This window comes from Chiloscyllium plagiosum, unplaced genomic scaffold (assembly GCF_037043375.1).
Source record: "Chiloscyllium plagiosum isolate Xiang-an unplaced genomic scaffold, Cpla_swu_hap1 HiC_scaffold_24, whole genome shotgun sequence".
Taxonomy (NCBI): Eukaryota; Metazoa; Chordata; class Chondrichthyes; order Orectolobiformes; family Hemiscylliidae; genus Chiloscyllium; species Chiloscyllium plagiosum.
In genome coordinates this window covers 44,472,402-44,493,129 of record NW_028270162.1, presented here as the reverse complement: position 1 = coordinate 44,493,129, position 20,728 = coordinate 44,472,402, and the positions used below count along the sequence as shown (strand labels likewise).

Sequence of the window (20,728 nt, the reverse complement as noted above, 5' to 3'; positions counted from 1 at the left end):
TTGGGCTAACAGCTGTCTAACATGACAAAGGAGTCAGTATGCCTTCAGATTCCAGTCATTGGCAACGCTGTCTGGTGACTGCTGAAGGCCCTTTAAGACAGCCTCATTTTTTGCAGAACATTTTCACGTGGGAGAAGATTTACCTCCTGTCCTGCTTGGGCAACTGACAACCTGGTGATGCACTTGGGGACGTGGGCACAGCGTTGCACGGAGATGAGCAGCTTGCCACTGAATTGCCAGAATCTGAACTAGGCTCCACGTCACTAAACTTCAGCTTGCCCGGGGAAATTGTCTGGCGCTCTAACTCTGCACTGCGGTCAAGAGGCTGCCCTTTCTCTTCCTCCATTTGTGATCCTGAAGAGGCGGCTTTAGTCGAGGGGGGTGAAGCTGTGTCATTGCCCGAGTCATAATCTTGGGAGTCGCCGTTCTGGCTCGGGGCACTGTCAAGCTTGTTGCATTCTTCCTTCTCAAGAGCATGCCCAGAAGACCCTGACTTGCATATCTGCAAACAGAAACATTGCCGCTGTTACATTGCATATCCACACTGGGACAGCCTTTAAACCTGAATGATGCACTGTCTACTGTTAAAAGGCACCTAACCCCCAAACACAGAAAAAAATCTTTCCAACATGAAAACTCGTAGATTTAGACATCATGCATTTTTTTCTCAATTTGTTTTTTTAAAAAAAGCATGCGAATGATGTAATAACAAAAGAAGAACTGTAGAAGAGAAGAAAAGAAATAAGCATTTTTTTAAATAAAAAGAAAAATAAATAAATAAGGAAAAAGAAGTATTATGTGAAATAAGGAAAATAGGATGTGCGTACAGGACGACATACTGCATTAAAAAGAGGAAATCAATAGGCCCCAGTAAGCGTGGCATTAGAAAGGACAATGAACAAACATCACAAAATGAGAATTATGTACAAAATAAAGTCGCAAAATAAATAGTCCATCACTTTAACTAAAAAGCCCCTCTGAAAGGTACAGCTTTGTTGTGTTTCCTGCAGAAGAAATCTATTCTCTCCAGCGACCTATATTAAATCCCTAGTCTGCGGGTAGCATCGACTTACCAATCAAGAATTCCTCCTTAAGTAGGTAAGGTGTAAGAAAAAGGGAAGAGCGGGCAACATAAGTGCATCATTAGAGTCTCAAATGACAAGAAAAAAAGACACAAAACCCTATCCAAATCCCTCCAATTTTTTTTCTCATTATTGATTGTTCTCGTTGCTCTATATCCATTTCAATTGTGGGAATATTAACTTAAAAAAATCTAAATTAGGTTTGTCAGCCATATTTCACAATTTCCAATTGACTTGTTGTTAAAATGTTAGCAATGAATAGTGGAGTTTTCAAGCAACAGATTTCAAAGGAACATATTTGCTCTTGCAGCTGTTCACAGGCTCCTGTGATCCCCCAGCGAGGTTTGAGAACTAGATTAACAACGTCATTTGTCAAGTACATTTCCATAAGCTTAAGTAGAAACAGTTAACAGGTTGATTTTGGTGACTGAGCAACCCAGTTAAGTTTTGTGTGGAATTACTGCAGCCTTGTTATTAAAAAAAAAGCAGATTTTAACAATTCAGTCACTGTTGTTGTCAGATCTCAGGAGGGACTTAATATGTTGCCAGTTTCATTTCTACTGCTATAAATTTAGCCTTCTTATGAACTCAAATTATTTTTATCAAGAATGTTTCTTTTCCAACTCAGAGATTAATTGATGTACATCTTATGCAGAATATATGTGAGTCACACACCATTTTAGGAGCTGTAGTTATGGAACTCTCTCTGTCCTGTGCTAATGACACGATTTTATAGATGTTGTCAATACTTCCTTCTTCTCATAACATGGGCTGAAGGGAATGGAAGCAAGCTTGATTTAGTATTTTGATATCAACCAAAATGATTCATAATCTGGAGGTGTGTAAACGTTATCCATTTTACAGTTCAATTTGATAATGTAATGAAGGCTAAGATCACACGCAACAATATTGCTTCAAAAGATGTTCAGGGATATTCTCTCTTTCTATAGCCCATTCATGAAAAAGTTCACACAAGAAAGTGTTTTAATGTGATATTTGAAGAGTCATTAATCCCTTTGTAACCCACGTAATTTTCACATGTCAGCCAGTATGCTACTGATGGCAATTAAATCTCTGAAAGTGCAAATTTTGTATTTTTGAGCAGATTTTTTCTGCTCAAAACAAATTTCCAAACAGGAAATAATTTAGTAAATAAATGCTATTCAGCTTAAACTGAAGCTTTCAGAACTAGGGGAAGATTCAGGTTTAGACTATTTAAATGATAAAGGAAATAAAAGAATCAATGAACAGCAATGAGATAAAGTAAAATGGACTCATGTTCTAAGAGTTTAGAAGAATGACTGACAGTTTACTTGAAATATACAAAATTCTTAGTGGCCTTGATAGGGTAGATATTGAGAGGCTGTTTCCCATGGAAGGAAAGTCCAGATCTAAAGGTCACAATCTCAAGATAAGAAGTTGGCTCTTTAAAGATAAGCTGAATGTTTTATTCTAGGTGTTTGTGAATCTTTGCCATTTTCAACCTGAGGGATATATGGAAGCTCATTATCAGAGTAAAGCTGAAGACAGATACTGATAGATATGTTTTTGCACCCTAAAAGGAATCAAGGACTATGACATAGGATGGGCAGATGGAATTGATGTAAAAGTTGAGCCATGACCATAATGAATGGTGGGGTGATCTGGAGGTCTGATTGGCTAACTCCCTTGCCCTGTTGCTAAACTATGTTCCTGTTAGCTAAACATGTATTTAACCTTGTTTTTTTTTTCTCTGGCAGGAGGAACAGTATCCAGAGCATTACAGGTCTGGGTAACAGAAAATGCTGCTTGAATATTAAAAAAGGAGCCGGGAACAGGAATTATAGATTCCAGAGAAAATGATTAAGAGATGCTGTCAAAGTTCATCCAGAGAGCACAGGGTTCATAAACAGGAGTCAACATTGATTTAAGACCATTATCTAATGTCTCTGAAATCAATTTGCTGAGATAACTCAATTAGCTGATGATCTGAGTTCTATAATTTATCTCGGTTTTCAGAAGACAAATCACAAAGATCTACGTTATAAGGCAATGGTAGTGAAGTGATTGCTTTACCAGATTTGTAATCCAAATGCAGAAGTTCAATTTTAAATTCAGATTTTTAAAAATCTGGAAATGAAAACATGATGACAGTAAAAGCGACCAGGCCATTAAAAACCAAACTGGGGGTTTTCAGTAATGCCTTTTGGAAAGGAAATTTACTGTCCTGTCCAGTCTGATGCATATCCTTCAGGAACATTATTAAACGCTGCCTAAAAAAAACCCAAAATCTATCAATGATTGCATTTTTAGGATCACATTCCTTGAGCGTGGTGTCTATGACTGTTCCGAAAAATCAGGCACAATGCTGAAGTAAGGGTGAAAACAAGTAAAAAGTTTTTTTATTGTGCTTTTTCATTGACACATCACTGACATTGTTATCTTTCAGGCTAGGTACTGGGTTGCTTTGAGGTTAATTGATTGCAACTCTTAAAAAACCCCAGAAATTGCTATAAATACTCAGTATTATAACTTTGATTAAATTGCTAATGTGAGTAAACCTGAAATATGCACATTTTCTTCTTCAAAGTGCGACTGAAGCATTGCACAAAGTTTAGAAAAAATCAAAAGGTTGGTTCTATGACATAGGCTATGAAGACAGACTGGTAGATCTGGATTTATTTTAATTTAGAGGAAAGAAAATTGGATTAGTATCTTTGTTGAGTCTTCCAAACACTGAAAAGCCTGGAGAGGGGAGTTGCCACCGGAATTTTGCTTTGAGGAGAGGCAGGGTAAAGTTGAGTGGGTTATGTTTCCTGGAAATGTGTAGGCAAAGTTAATTTCACTCATGTATTTAAAATAATGTGGGGCAAGGTTCTGTGTCAGCGTTAGAGTCCAGAGAAACTGAACATGGTCTTAGAAGCAATAAAATCAAACACATTTAGGCCAAATTCAGGGAATATTTGTTCAAACAGTGATGATGCAGAAAGTCATATACCCAGAATCAATTGAGATGTTGCAAAACAAGAAAGGTTTAAAGAGTTGGCTCTGTTTCTTCATAATGATAACACAGATATGATAAAAATTAACTCAAAGTCTGAAAAAAAAGCTTAGATTGAAGTCAACTATTTTAATGGTTAAACAATTTAGGATTAGAGGCCATCAGCACAAAGTAAAATATAAAAGATTTAGAATAGAGAATGGGTGAAATTCTTTTACACAGAAAGTTGTAAGTAACAGGAATTTATTTTCTTGATTAATTCTTGAGGCAGAAACAATGCCCAATGACAACAGGTAAACCTGATTAAGACTATTTCTTTTAATAATCAATTAATGTTGGCACAGGCTCTTTGGGCTGTTGTAACCGGTTTTTACATGCACTTACTTTGGAAGTTAAAATATTAAGAGATGTGATAAGAAAGAGGGAAATTGAAAACTTGCCTTGTTTAATGTAGTGGAAGACCGAATTGATAAAGTGAATGATTCCCCACTCATATCAAATTACCAGTTCAGTTCCCTGATTCCTACTCTTGTTAAAACTTATTATCTGAGCAGGAGCCCAGAAGAAACAAAGTTAGTGGTTAAGAATTAGAACTGTTAAAACCAATCATCTCTTTAATGTCTAACTTGCATTGTGTATGTGCACTAAGTACACAGGATGACACATCGCTGGCAATGGGTGATGTATACTCTATTTCAAATAAACCTGCAGTTTTTGTTAAATGTATAAATTGAATTAAATATAAGGCCCTAATTGAACAAAAATACTGCTTTTTTCTTCTTGTATAATGTGTCGATTGGTACAAATCAAACATATAAATGAACTACAACTCCTAAAGTGTTTGCTTACTGATATTTAACAAAGTATAGAAACTTGGCTGGTACAGAATATGATATGGTGTCATTTTTGTCAACTTGACTGGGATCCACATCATAATTTATATCACCCAATCTCTCACACATATTCATACTGCAATGTACTTCCAACTTGCTTTTAAACAACATCTTTAAAATTACATTGTCTATTCCTGTATGCCTTTATGGTAAATTTAGTGATAATACCCACCTTTCCCTTATTCATTTCGAGTGCAGTATTAGAAAGAAAATGTAAACAAAATTTCTAGATTGGCGTGCAACATGAGGAAAGCACAATGATTGTTTAAGTACTGTTCACCACATCTTATATGGAATGCTCTTTAAGCACAATTACTTTTACTTTACAGGTAGCTACATTTTCTTAACACCAATACCGAACTCAATAGGCTGATTGACAGTGACAAACACTCATTGTCTGAAAACTAAATCAAGATTGGAACCAAATTAGGGTAGAATGAGGAGCAAAGCAAAGCTGGTTTTAACAGAGAGGAGTGAGTGAATGGCAGCCTAATTCATGAACTATCCCTGTTTTCTTATAACATAAAATGGTCATTAACACTTTTAATCAGTATTGTTTATGGAAATACGATCTGGTAAACACTTAACCTGCAAAGGAGAATATGCTCTCTGTTGTGATATTGATCTGCAGCCACTTTCAGCCCCTTATATGGGTGGAAGTTCTTGGTGTATGAGTGTATACTGAGTGGCAACAAGTCTCTTTCCCATAGTTGTATCAGAGTCAGGCTCAAGATTATTCTGATCTGAGGGTCATCTGTGCTCACACTAACATCTCTACTTCAAGCTACTGGAGAGTGACCATGAACAGAAATATTGGCTGAAACTCTTGCTTCCTGTCCTGGGTAGCACATCATCTAATTGGAATATCCATTGTTACACATCACACACTAAGGAGAACCTAGAATCTTACAGGTCCACATGATTTAATGCCATATTGGACTATATAATTGAGGCAAACAGTCTCTTATTCTGTTCAGGTCCATTGCACTGATAATTCATTGTGTTGACCAGAGTACTAAGCACTTTCTGTCTGGAATAGTGAGTGAACACAGAGACCCAAATAAGTACCCTCCTTCTGGTCTAATCTATATTAACATGGGAAAAATTTTCTTCTGTCACCTACTCCCTTGGTTATGTGGGCAATGGGCCAGCATTTGGGAATGTGACAAAGGCATCATATTCCATCCATTCTATATGATATGGTATTGTTTGTCAATGTACAGAAATAACAGAGAATTTGTTAAACAGAGTTGAAATAGTGCTTTCTGTCCATTACTGTAAAAAATGGAGTATTGGACCTATGTTTTATATGATTGTTTCTATATTTCTACAAAAATGTTGATAACAGCGAAGTCTTTGGTGGGTATTTATGTTATTGGACTTGGTGACCAGCACTATTTACTGTTCGAACGTTTATATATAAGTTGTGACATAGCACAGCAAAAATGTTATTAAAAATCTTGATGGTGTTATTCAAGCCATATAAAATATAATTGAAAGATGCAGTTTGGGACCTGCAATTACACTGGAAAATGTTGCCGTTCTATACTGTTGGTGTAAGATTTCACAATACAGCCAACAACTAGCCTAAGCAAAATGAAAATCTCTTGAAGCAAAAATTCCTCCAATCACGTGTTAATAACTTTGCTGCAGATGATGTAAATGTATATTAACATGCTCCTTGCCTGAGTTGATTCCTGCCCAAGTGAAGCACTCTGTCTAACATCTGACTAAGAACTGACTTTTCTCCTGTTGTATCTAGCACCATTCCTTGATTGCTGTTATGTGAGCTCAAATCACAGATAGTTCTGGAACCTTAGACCATGTTGCTGAGCATTAATAGCAAGATTTCACTGCTTGTGGTTTGAATGGAGGGTCTAATTTTCAGACAGTGGGAAGAAAGGCATTCAGAAGTGACTGCTCCATGAAGACCTCAAACCCTAAGTTAGAGGGGTCACATCACTTTGCAAAACTTGAGCTACGTAGGGTGACAAAAACGAACTGGGGATTCCATTTTGAAGGTTGATTATTTGAATGCGAGGGCACACCATCTGCCTAAATCTCAGTTAATGTAAAATATTCCGGATGTATCCAGTGTTATTTAAGGTTCATGCAAATGAATGCTTCCCTGCTTTTGTTTTACACTCCTGGAAATTGCCAAGATTTCCAGATGTTATTTATTTCCCCATTACACAGCCTGTCAATCAAGGCCATCATAGTTATAACCTCTGCATTGAAGCATGTTTCACTTCTGACACATAGGTCATTTGAAATCATTAGTGCCGGTTAATTCCTGCAATGATCTGGTTTGCATGTCATGGCCACTTCACATCAAATGCTGTCATGAAATATGTATGAAAGGGCTGCAGATGTCCAGACCTTGGGGTTTGACAAGAAGTATAAGAGGATACTGACTGCATCTGATTTCTAATCCTGTCCAGCCCTATGCAACATGATCGCTGTTTCATTCAGCTGCCTTTTGCTGGGGAAGCAACAACTGCAATAAATAATGTCCCTCTTCTCAGCTGTTCTGCTGGGAACTAATGTGGACAATCTTGGAATTCTCAAGCACAAGTTGGCCATCGCTCACTGTTGGCCTTAAATGAAAAAAACAATGTGGATCCCTTCGAGGAGACTGAGCTGGTACCAGAGCACTGGGCTGGTACTTGAGCACTAATAATCAATGATACTATCAAGAAAATTGATTGGAGTTTCTGATCCACAATGCATTAAGTAGGGAATGTTGAGAATAGAATGGCAACCTTGATTTAGGTTGATGTTTGCAAAGTTTTACCTAAGTAGGTGACTGGATTTTCAATCACACTGACAATAGTGAAGTCACCATGATCCCACCAGACCAAAGGACTGCTCTCTCATTAGAGAGAGATGACTCATGGTGGTTATCCTGAGGTCACCATACCTCAGGCAAGGAGAGTCCTTCATGGGAACCACAACTGGTATGGGAATTGAACCCACACTGTTGGTACACATCCATATCAAACACTCGCTGTCCAGGCAACTGAGCTATCTGCAATATCCAACTCAGGTATGTGGCTACATGAAGATAAATTGGTTATATCCATTTTTAATAAAAATTTTAAAATAGATAGATCTCCCACATTTATTACCTTGAAGGGAAATACTGCAATGGAGGTTTGAATAGTTATGTTGTAAACAATTATAACAACTTCCAATAATTCTTTAGATTTTAATATTTGCTACAAGGAGAAATAATAAACCTTTCATTTTCAGTTCTTTGCCCGAATTCAGGTCTGACCTACGGCTAGGCCAGGGAGGCAGGTTACAGATCCATCCTAGCCAGGAGTGGAATCGATCCTTGTACCATTGGCACTAACTTGATTCACACAGACTGCTCAATCAACCTAACAAGCCAGAATGACTCCAGCAGAACTGGAGTAGGTTCATAGAGTCATACAGCACTGAAGCAGACCCTTCGGTCCAACCAGTCCATGCCAAACATAATCCCAAACTAAGCTAGTCCCACCTGCATGTTCCTGGCTATACCTTCCAAACCTTTCCTATTCTTGTACTTAACTAAGTGTTGTTTAAAAGGTGTATCTGTGCCTGCATCCACCACTTCCTCAGGAAGTTCATGTCACACATAAACACCCCCAGTGCAAAACATTTACCCTTCATGTCTTTTTAAAATTCTCTCTCCTCTCACCTTAAAAATTAACCCTCTAGTCTTGAATTCCTGTACCCTGGGGGGAAAAACACCTACCATCAACTTTGTCTATACCCATCATGATTTTATAAACCTGTATAAGATCATCTCTGAACCTCCTATGCTCCAGTGAAAAACGTCACAGCCTTCCTTTATAACTCAAACCTTTCACACCTAGCAACACCCTGGTAAATTTCTTCTGAACCCTTTTCAGCTTAATAACATCCTTCCTATAACAGGGAGACCAGAACTGGACACAGTTTTCCAGAAGAGGCCTCACCAATGTTCTGTGCACCCTCAATTTGACTTCCCAATTCCTATACTCAAAGAACTGAGCAATGGACTTGAAACATTAACTACTTTTCTCTCACCACAGATATTGCCAGAGCAGTTAAGTTTTTCCCGAATCCTCCATATCTGTTATACATTTACGTGCATGTTGCAACTTATGATTTTGGATAATCGTGTTAAAGGCTTCAATTTCATTCCGCACATGGCTGGCCAATGGTTGGCACAGTGGCTCAGTGGTTAGCACTGCTACCTCATAGCGCCAGGGACCTGAGTTTGATTCCAGCCTCGGAGTTTGCACATTCTCCCCATGTCTGCATGGGTTTTCTCTGGGTGCTCCAGTTTTCTCCCAGAGTCACAAAGATGTGCAGGTGAGGTGGATTGACCATGCTAAATTGACCAGCGTTGTGTAGCTTTGCTGTGCAAAATGCAGTAATAGGGTAGAGGGATGAGTCTGGGTGGGATGCTCTTTTGAGATTTGGTGTGGATTTGTTGGGCCCAATGGCCTGTTTCCACAATGTAAGGATTCTAACTTCACCAATTCTGATCATCTTCCATTAGTGCATGTTAGAAATATTTACAGGTTGTTATGCAACCAGTTCAGCTGCTTTCCTTGGTCATTAAATCTTGGGTTGGAACTTAAACCCAGAGCTTTTCTGACTCAGAAACAGGATTATTATCCACTGTGCCGGAAGACCACCCAGAAATAATTAAGGGGAGAGAAACATTTATAATATAAACATATTTAAGCATACTCATCATTATTTATTGTAAGTTAATTAAAATATTTTTCATAAACTTCCTCATAAACTAAGAATCACCTTGGCTAATCTTATTGTTCATCGGGAGGCCAAACGTAAACTAAGGGAATGGTTCACCAAGCAACTCAGCCGGGCCCGCAGGCGCCAACCGGACTTCCCAGTCACCACCACCTGTTTCAATGCTCCTTCTCACTCCTTTTCCAACATGACCATCCTTGGCCTCCTCCATTGCCTCAACGAATCAAACCTCAAATTGGAGGAACACCTTCTCATCTTCCACCTGGGCAGCCTACAGCCCAGAGCACTCAACATTGAGTTCTCCAAATTCAAGTAACCTCCCTTCCCATCCCCGACTCCCTTCCCAGCCCCCCCCCCCTTCCTTTCATTCCTCTCAGCCACCGACTGGATTCATCCCTTCTATCGACCTACCAGGGTGTACCCTCTACCTGTCTCCACCTATCCCCATTTCACCACCCTACCCCCCTACCCCCTTTATCTGCAGCTCCCCTTACACCCACCTCCAGTCCAGAAGAAGGGTTACACTTGAAATGTTGACTTCTACCCCTCCTGATGCTGCCTGGCTTGCTGTGTTCTTCTAGCCTCCTGCTTGACTACCTTGGATTCCAGCATCTGCAGTTTTTTTTGTTTCTAATCTTATTGTTAGCTCTACCTGTGGTTCTGGTACATGACAATCCCTTTCAGGACAAAAGGTAGCTTATTGCATAACATTAGGGTTCAAGGGGATAGTATATTGAGATAGAAAGAGGACTAGTAAAGGGACAGGAAACAGTGAGTAGCAATAAATGGGATATATTTGGTTCGCTAGACTGTAACAAATAGGATGCCATTTGGAATTCTACTTTTGCCCAAGCTATTTATCATTGAACAGAATGCAGCATATCCACGTTTGCTGAAGACACAAAGTGAGGTGAGAAAGTAAGCAGTTGGTTGGTTACAGAGATACTTTCAAGTGGTGGACAGAGACTGTATGAGTAAACATAAACATTGCAGCAGCAATATGATATGGCAGATTATGAAGTCATCTGCTTTGGTAAAAAAAAAACACAAAAACAAAGAAATATTTTTTGAATAGTGAGAGACTGGCAAGTTCTATACTCTGAGGGACAAGGATATTTTCAGACAAGAGTTAGAAAATTAAAATGCACGTACAGCAAGCAACTAAGAAACCCAATAGAATGTTCATTTTTGGTACAAAGGGATTGAAGTATAAAATAATAGGCTGACTACAATTATACAGGGCATTGGCATGACCATAATCTGCATTTTTGGCTTCCTTCCTTAATGAAGGCTATGCTAAAGGGCATCTAATGAGAAGGTTTTTTTAAAGATTAGATTACATACAGTGTGGGAACAGGCCCTTTGGCCCCTCAAGTCCACACTGACCCTCTGAAGAGCAACCCACCCAGACTCATTCCCCTACACCTAACACTGCGGGCAATTTAGCATGGCCAATTCACCTAACATGCACATTTTTGGACTTTGGGAGGAAACCCACGCAGACACAGGGAGAATGTGCAAACTCCACACAGACAGTTGCCTGAGACAGGAATTGAACCCAGGTCTCCAGCGCTATGAGGCAGCAGTGCTAACCATTGAGCCACCATGCCGCCCTGGATTGATTCTTGGGATCAGTGGATTGGCAGAACAGAAAAGATTGATAGATGGGATCTATATTCCCTGAGGTTTATAAAAAAATGAGACCATGTCACAGTCACATGGGATGTTAGATGTAATTTTATAACAGCAGCTTCAACAATGTGGCAAGAGCAGAGCAAAACAAAACATGGATTTCTGAGAAAGATCAGGAGTTGAGAACATGTTTAAGGACTTCAGAAAGGACAGGGATGTTAGAATTAGTTTATACCAAGGGGGTCAGTGACTAGTGTTCTGAGGACAGGCACAATGCTGATTGATGCAATTAAAACATTTCAACTTCTTTAGGGACTTGACAGGGAAAATGCTTCCCCTGGTTTAAGTACCTAGAATTCAGAGTCACAGTCTCAGGGCAATGGGTCAGCCATTTGGCACTGAGATGGGGAGAAATTTCCTCACTCAAAGCGTTTTAAATCTTTGAAATTCTCTACCTAAGACAGCTATGAATGCCTCAGTCATTGAATACATTCAAGAGAAAAGTCTAGACAGTGTACAGGGAAACATTCCACGACCTACTGCAGAAACCTGATACCGTGGATACGAGCAAACCCATTCATTTAAATGGGAAATTTACCTTCCTGGCAGCCCTCGGTCTCTGGTTCCGGAAGGATCCTTATAATATGTTTGGGTCGCAGTAAACCACAGGTAACTAAAACCGTGGAAAATGGTGGCTCAGTGGTTAGCACTGCTGCCTCACAGCGCCAGGGGCCAGGGTTCAATTCCCACCTCAGGCGACTGTGTGTGTGGAGTTTGCACATTCTCCCCGTGTCTGCGTGAGTTTCCTCTGGGTTCTCTGGTTTCCTCCCACAGTCCAAAGATGTGCAGGTCAGGTGAATTGGCCATGCTAAATTGCCCGTAGTGTTAGGTGCAATAGTCAGGGGGAATGGGTCTGGGTGGGTTACTCTTCGGAGGGTCGGTGTGAACTGGTTGGGCCAAAGGGCTTGTTTCCATACTGTAAGAAACCTAATCTAATCAAAACGATTCTGCGACCATGGTGCGATCGCCCTATATATTTTTAGTTGCTCAGGGAGTTAAGGGACAAGAGGATTGTGAAGTTGAGCTGGAAAATCAGCCATGGTCTTGTTAATCACAGAAGTAGACTTGATAGACGTACAATTGCTCTCTTTTCTGAGATTCTTATGTTCTTGTAAGCAGTGCTTGTAAGCTTATTTTGATTGAGATGAAAGATGTAGGTATTAGGGAACTAAACCTGGCAAGCATGAATACAAAACTGTTCGAACATTAACAGTCACAAACATTATAACATCCTGCTTTCATTTGTTTAAACTCCTTGTCTCTAGTTCAGAACCCTCCTCTGTAACCTCCTTTAATTCACTATCCTCTGAGATTTCTGTCTCCTTTAATTCTGAACTCCTACACTTTCCCACATTTAATTGTTCCAGCTTTGGTGGCATTTAGTTGCCCAGGCCAAAGTTTAGGAATACTCTCCTTACATCTTTACAGTCTCTACCTTGTATTGTTCCTTTAACACACTCCTTTACACCAAGTTTTTGCCTACGCTTTTGGTAATTTGACACAATCTCTTTACAGTGTCATATTTTGTTTTATAATGGTCCTTCAAAGGACCTTGGATGCTTTAAGGTGTTAAATATGTGATTTTAAAAAATGGTTTGTTGCTGTCATTTATTACAGATGGAAGTTCTTTCTACATTGGCAGTAGGTTGCTTCACCCCCCACTTCTGAGCAGCCTGCTGATCACATCTGCGTGACATTTCCATTTTCCACAGTAAACACTCAGTGCCCTTTCCAATTGATATTATCATCAATGGGTCTGTGCATGTAAATGCACTGAGACCCTTACAGCCATTATTGGTCTGAGTCGGATTTACAGATACAACAGAGATGAAAATCCAGCGTCTTCCATCATACATTGCCTATGATACCACATCAGGAAAGGAGTAATGCCATGTTTAAAATCCAAAGGCTGTAAGCGTGCTTTAATAGAATCATAGAGATGTACAGCATGGCAACAGACCCTTCGGTTCAACCCGTACATGCCGACCAGATATCCCAACCCAATCTAGTCCCACCTGCCAGCACCCGGCCCATATCCCTCTAAACTCCTCCTATTTATATACCCATTCAAATGCTTCTTAAATGTTGCAATTGTACCAGCCTCCACACATCCTCTGGCAGCTCATTCCATACACGTATCACCCTCTGCATGAAACCAATGTCCTGTACAGCCGCAACATGACCTCCCAACTCCTGTACTCAATAGTCTAACCAATAAAGGAAAGCATACCAAACACCTTCTTCACTATCCTATCTACCTGCGAATCCACTTTCAAGGAGCTAAGAACCTGCACTCCAAGGCCTCTTGTTCAGCAACACTGCCTAGGACCTCACCATTAAGTGTATAAGTCCTGCTAAGATTTGCTTTCCCAAAATGAAACAACTCGCATTTATCTGAATTAAACTCCATCTGCCACTTCTCAGCCCATTGGCCCATCTGGTCCAGATCCTGTTGTAATCTGAGATAACCCTCTTCGCTGTCCACTACACCTCCAATTTTGGTGTCATCTGCAAACTTACTAACTGTACCTCTTATGCTCGCATCCAAATCATTTATGTACATGACAAAAAGTAGAGGGCCCAGCACCGATCCTTGTGGCACTCCACTGGTCACAGGCCTCCAGTCTGAAAAACAACCCTCCACCACCACCCTCTGTCTTCTACCTTTGAGCCAGTTCTGTATCCAAATGGCTAGTTCTCCCTGTATTCCATGAGATCTAATCAATTCCTTGCTAATCAGTCTCCCATGGGGAACCTTGTTGAACGCCTTACTGAAGTCCAAACAGATCACATCTACTGCTCTGCCCTCATCAGTCTTCTTCGTTACTTCTTCAAAAAACTCAATCAAGTTTGTGAGACATGATTTCCCACGCGCAATGCCATGTTAGCTATCCCGAATCAGTCCTTGCCCTTCTAAATACATGTACATCCTGTCCCTCAGGATTCCCTCCAACAACTTGCCCACCACCGAGGTCAGGCTCACCGGTCTATAGTTCCCTGGCTTGTCTTTACCACCCTTCTTAAACAGTGGCATCATATTTGCCAACCTCCAGTCTTCCGGCACCTCACCTGTGACTATCGATGATACAAATATCTCTGCAAGAGGCCCAGTAATCACTTCCCTAGCTTCCCACAGAGTTCTCGGGTACACCTGATCAGGTCCTGGGGATTATCCACATTTAACCGTTTCAAGACATCCAGCACTTCCTCCTCTGTAATCTGACATTTTGCAAGATGTCACCATCTATTTCCCTACAGTCTATATCTTCCATATCCTTTTCCACAGTACTGATGCAAAATATTCATTTAGTATCTCCCGCATTTTCTGTGGCTCCACACAAAGGCCGCCTTGCAGATCTTTGAGGGGCCCTATTCTCTCCCTAGTTACCCTTTTGTCCTTAATATATTTGTAAAACCCTTTGGATTCTCCTTAACTCTATTTTCCAAAGCTACCTCATGTCCCCTTTTTGCCCTCCTGATTTCCTTCTTAAGTATACTCCTACTTCCTTTATACTCTTCTAAGGATTCACTCGATCTATCCTGTCTATACCTGACATATGGTTCCTTCTTTTTCTTAACCAAACCCTCAATTTCTTTAGTCATCCAGCATTCCCTATGCCTACCAGCCTTTCCTTTCACCCTGACAGGAATATAGTTTCTCTGGATTCTTGTTATCTCATTTCTCAAGGCTTCCCATTTTCCAGCCATCCCTTTACCTGCGAACATCTGCCTCCAATCAGCTTTTGAAAGTTCTTGCCTAATACCGTCAAAATTGGCCTTACTCCAATTTAGAACTTCAACTTTTAGATCTGGTCTATCCTTTTCCATCACTATTTTAAAATGAATAGAATTATGGTCGCTGGCCCCAAAGTGCTCCCCCACTGACACCTCAGTCACCTGCCCCGCCTTATTTTCCAAGAGTAGGTCAAGTTTTGCACTTTCTCTAGTAGGTACATCCACATACTGAATCAGAAAATTGTCTTGTACACACTTAAGAAATTCCTCTCCAAGAATTTCCTCTCCATCTAAACCTTTGACACTATGGCAGTCCCAGTCGATGTTTGGAAAGTTAAAATCCCCTACCATAACTACCCTATTATTCTTACAGATAGCTGAGATCTCCTTACAAGTTTGTTTCTCAATTTCCCTCTGACTATTGGGGGGTCTATAATACAATCCCAATAAGGTGATCATCCCTTTCTTATTTCTCAGTTCCACCCAAATAACTTCCCTGGTAATGTTTGTCTTCACCTTGTTAAAAGTGCTGGGAACTTTATGCAAGTAATGCATAATAAATAGTATTTTGATAAAGATTTTCTTATTGTGGTATGGTTTTACACTTGGTTATAGAAAGCAGAAAAAGACCAAAAGAATTATGGTAGTGAAGGTCTGCATGTTAATTATTTAATGAAATAAGAATATAAATACCAAGAGGATTTTCTTCTTTTGCACTCTTTTTTTTAAAAGTTAAATTATCAAAAAGATCATTTCAATCTGATAGGTGGAGTAGTCAGAGAAAAGTCTTGGATATCGTTGGTTAGATTTTATTTGACTGAAATAACTCCTGCAACTCAAGTGTGTGACACAATGTTCAGTCAGTACTTTGTAAATTCAAATGATTATTACCATTCTGTAAAACAAAGTTAAAAAGCTGACAACACATTGAGCGACAAGCTAGCTATTGGTATTCCAATTGGACAGAGAACCTGAAATCCTAAGAGCCACTGAGGCAACGTAATGGGAATGATGAAGTTTTCTACTCCATTCACTTTTACAACCAGCTGTGCTTCGACCCCATATTTCAAAAGCTACAGCAACACATGCAATTCACTTAAATTAAACTTCCATTACACTCTGAAATGAGCGAACAGAAAGAAATAAAAAAAACACTGCTGGCCTCAGTCAGACGCAATCATCGTACACAGTCATAAGCAGTTAAACATCGGTTGTGCATGTTAATGTTAGATTAACCTCCTGAATAGTGATGAATATTTAATGAGCTATGTGAAGTGATTAATGAATGGCTTATTTCACAAAAGCACCACTGTTGATCACACTCTGAAGCCTGGGTATAAAGAATTGTCAAACAGAATGGTGACCTTTTATTTCCATTGTGTCTGTACTGATGCCAGCTCTGCATCAAAGATATTGACACTAATTCTAACTTGCTCCTCTAACCCTAAAAGTTCTTTCTTCCCCCCTCAGCTAAGGTCAATTCACCCAGTATGGCTGGCACTCAAATATTGTTTGGGCTGTTGCTGAATTCGCCAACTGAAACTAGTTGGAAGTAGGTAGCAATTCTAATCTGCTATTGGAGAGTCTGCATATCTGTGTCTCCCTGAAACTCTTTCACAAGGATGGGTGAAACTTCACAGATCTGTGTGTAGATTTTTGAGCCACATTGGTGTCACACACAAATGTCTGGGTGCTAAATTTTAACACGATTTGCATAACTGCACAAAGAGATAAGTTTGCCAAACATTTTTTCATAATAAAGATACCTCAGTTAAAAAAAAGGCTTTTCAAAATTACTGTCACTACAGCTGTAATGGCCTTTTGAATTGACTGTGTAAGTACACCATCAGTGTTACCATTGTTCTACAAAGGTTCACAGTCTCCTGTCATAACAAATCATCAACCTATTTTCATCACATATTTCTGACATGTTTAAGCCATATAGAATGTCTTTTAGTGATTCAATATAATGTTTTAAATTGCATCATTTACAAAGCCCTAGGGCTTAGTGTAAGAGATCAACAACCTGAAACTCCAGAACTCATCTGTAGTGCCCAACCTTGGTCAATCAAACCCATTTTGTTGCTAATTAAATGGCTTGTTTCATTTTGAACAATATTTTATTAATACTGCAGTTGCAAGAGGTATTTTTAAATTCACAATTTATATACAAAAAGATCCTTCAGAATTTTGTTGAAGTGTACCTTTCTTGTTCTTCATAGTATTGACATTTGAATAGTCGCATTGTTATCCTCAATCAAACATATTGTTGACACAGTTTTAAAAATAGCTTGTTTTGCTATTCAGGATGCTGATTCCTAGCCTAGATACATTGATGGGAGTAAGTAGACCATTTCAGCAAACAATTATCATGGTTCATCTGCTGCACTAAAGTACCACACTGTACTTCCAATATGGGTAGTATTAAAGCTTTACAAAATTCAAAATAAACTTGAAGCCAAATTAAGCCCATCTTCAATATCTGATTAGCGTCTGAAAATCAGCCGTGTGCTTTGATTTTCTAGGCCCTGTTATATTGGGATAGTGCTTGAGATTAAGTTGTTCTATCACAAAGGACACGGTTCAAATGAATCATTTGACTCTTCCTCTGCTGAATAAATACTTCAATTCTAATTTAGTTACACTCCAGATCCATTCAGTTTTTCATGCTTTGACTGGCTTTCTGCATTATGAAACTTGTTCACTGCGTAACACAACAAACCATTACCCTGAATTCCTAAGCCCATATGACTCTTCATTCATATACTTATAGTATCTGCATTAGAGTATCATGTCAATGAATAGACCAACCTACTATCTACAATAGGCTACATTGTGCTGTTGTTCTTTACATTTTCAAAGGCTGGTATATTGTAATGGAAAGGCATACATAGGTAAAATAGACCATTATTTGCTAGGCAAGGGGCCAAGGCTGTCAAAGTACTTCTTAACTTCAATGCCTAATAATGATAGATCACATCATTCAACTCTGTCTCTGGGAAGATTTCCAACTGAGATTTATAGAACTTCAGCAGTTGATTTGGATGAATAGAAAGTTGAAGGTTAGATATGAACTTGAACTGATCGTCCAGTGTACGTTTCTGAATTGAAATTGGCAATGATTGATTATCCCCTGTCTACCTTTAGTCAAGCCCCTCTCATTAAATCAATTCCTCCATTCCAGAAGTATTTGCCTTATATAAATTGTCACTGTGCCTAGCCTGCCAAATTCTTTCTGATCTCTTCTAAATATTAAGGGCATTCAAAGATTGTTCAGCAAACTTTCTTTTTGCAAATGGATTAAATAATCAAGTAAACTGTCTTAAAAGTATCATTATGTCATTTGCAGGCCACATTATCACGATGAAAATCATTTGTTCCTCTTTTCGCTTTCCAGAAAATAAGAAGTGGGTGAGCACCTATTTTTTTGAAAGATCAATTCTCTTCATTAATGTGCACTGCTTTAGTGCATTGCTTAACAGTCCTTATCAAGTCAAAGGGTTGACTGGTTACAGCTAATGACTTGATCAAATGTTGACAGAATTTGGGGTGAATGTATTAAGCAGTGCACTAAAAATAGCAGGTGAATTTCAATTTAGATTACTAAAATAGCAGTGTAGACCAAATTATGCAAGAACACACCAACATGGAGTTTGGGATATGGGATTAAAACATCTGCTTAGAGGATTTCACAAAGCCAAAAGCTGACAAAGGACAAACATCAGTCAGTCTTGAAATTGGTGCAATTCTTTGCTGAAGTGTTGAACTGTGAGAGCTGACCATATGGCATCAGAGTGCAATTTCAAATATGTTCTGATGGAAAGAATTTGAATAACTTGTGAATGCGATGATTATTCCACATCAGTGAAGGCTTAAAACAAGGGTTAACAGATATTGACTACTCATTATGTACTCAGCCCCAGTCTGGCTTTATTTTGACCATATGGTTGTCAAGTGTGGTGTATAATCAGTGGTTATTTGTTGCTTTGACAATTCCATGGCAATGTTTGAGCAGCACTGCAAAGGAGATTTCTTCAGGGTTTCAAAATGTCTAGTGTTGGCATTGTATCTATCCCTTTGAATAATGTGTAGTTCATAGCTATAAGGTTGGGATCAGCAAACCCAGCTTTGCTCTCAGCTTCATTGTAGATAATGCATGAGGTCAATGTGAATTCATCACCAATTATCAAACACTGAGCTTGACCTGAGCCAAGGCATTTCAGACATGATACATTGATGATATACTATGATATATACTATGATACATTGGAATCTTTGGCTCAGTGATGAAATATTTGGATCCAAGTCAAAAGAGAAAGACAAACTGTCACTGACAAAATTAATAACATTTTAAAAAGTACAGAATCTGGCCAACTGATGTTAATCACAGCAGGTTTGGTGGGGTGGAGATAAGGATAAGGATTGGTGGCCAAACACACTGAGCTTGCTGTACTTAAATACTTCTGCTTTTGAAACCATACATTATTTCACACGGCCCAAAACGAAGACCATTAGAATTTCTTGAATTGCCATGAAAAGATAAAATTGGCCTCAATACTTACGATTTTTTCGGTTGATTTGCTGTTTTTATTCCGCGGACTTTTACACGGTGATTTGGCTGACTGGGAGCGGCTTTTGGCATGGACACTCTGTTTTGTATTGGGCTTTGGATAAGCTCTGTGGTTGCTGCTTCTCGATCTGCCTCGCAGGCTTTGCGCTGCTCCTGAATGGCCTTCATTTCTGTTGAAGGAGCAGACCAGGAATAAGTTTTTACAAAGCTTTGAGACATTTAAAGAAAAAGCACCCTTTTAACTCCATTCCTTAGTACCAGCTAAGTATACTCAGGCCTACACTTAAACTATCTTAAAGTGAAATGGTCAGTAACCTGCGAATGCAACTGTGAGTCACTCTGTTCTCATTCCCTCCTTCTCATAGTGAAGTCTTAAGTCTCATCAAGGGATCTTTCCACAAGGATTTCAGGGATTGAGAACTGCGGGTATGATTCAATGCTGAAAGGTAGGGGAGGGCATTCACAATTGGAATGGGCTGAGGGTAACAAGATGTGTCTCCAGTTGTGCCTCCTTCTCCAAAATGACCCACAACTAACTGTTGAATTAGCAAAGAGCTTCCTGCAGCCTTGAAGGTCACTGGAGTCTCTTGACTCCGGTTCTTTGAAGGTAATCACATAGGATATCAGCATCATCAGTCAGTATACATTCATGCTTGCCGTATTGATCCATGTTTGCAAGCTATTCCGTGACTCTCCCAATGGGCAATTTGAAACAATGGCTCTAGTACAGACTCAGAAACTGCATCTACTGTCATCCTTCAGATGACAACATTCCCCCCTCCCACCCACCACTCCCCTGCCATGAATCACAGGAGCTTCCACTTCAGTCATGCAAGCCAGCAGCACATCATAAAGGCCTACACCTTCTCTCCTGACAGCTTTCATGACGTTTTTATAGAGTGATAGCTTTTTTTATTCTTCCATCAATTTTCGCCTTGTACAATAAATAAGGGGTTTGGCTGCCAGAGGACAATGACTGTCCCCTGCATAATTGGCTCATGGCCCATCTTAGAAATCTGCTCCT

At 39.5% G+C, this 20,728-nt stretch overlaps 1 protein-coding gene across 1 annotated transcript in view; it reads right to left on the bottom strand.

The window, feature by feature from the left end:
- Positions 1-20,728, bottom strand: part of srrm4 (serine/arginine repetitive matrix 4) — a 393,712-nt gene that overhangs the window by 20,819 nt on the left and 352,165 nt on the right. Inside the window, exons 8-9 of the mRNA XM_043715886.2 lie at positions 19,697-19,874; positions 144-502 (exon numbers count right to left, since the gene is read on the bottom strand). Of these exons, the coding sequence (XP_043571821.2) occupies positions 144-502; positions 19,697-19,874 (537 nt within the window). The remainder of the gene's footprint in view (positions 1-143; positions 503-19,696; positions 19,875-20,728) is intronic.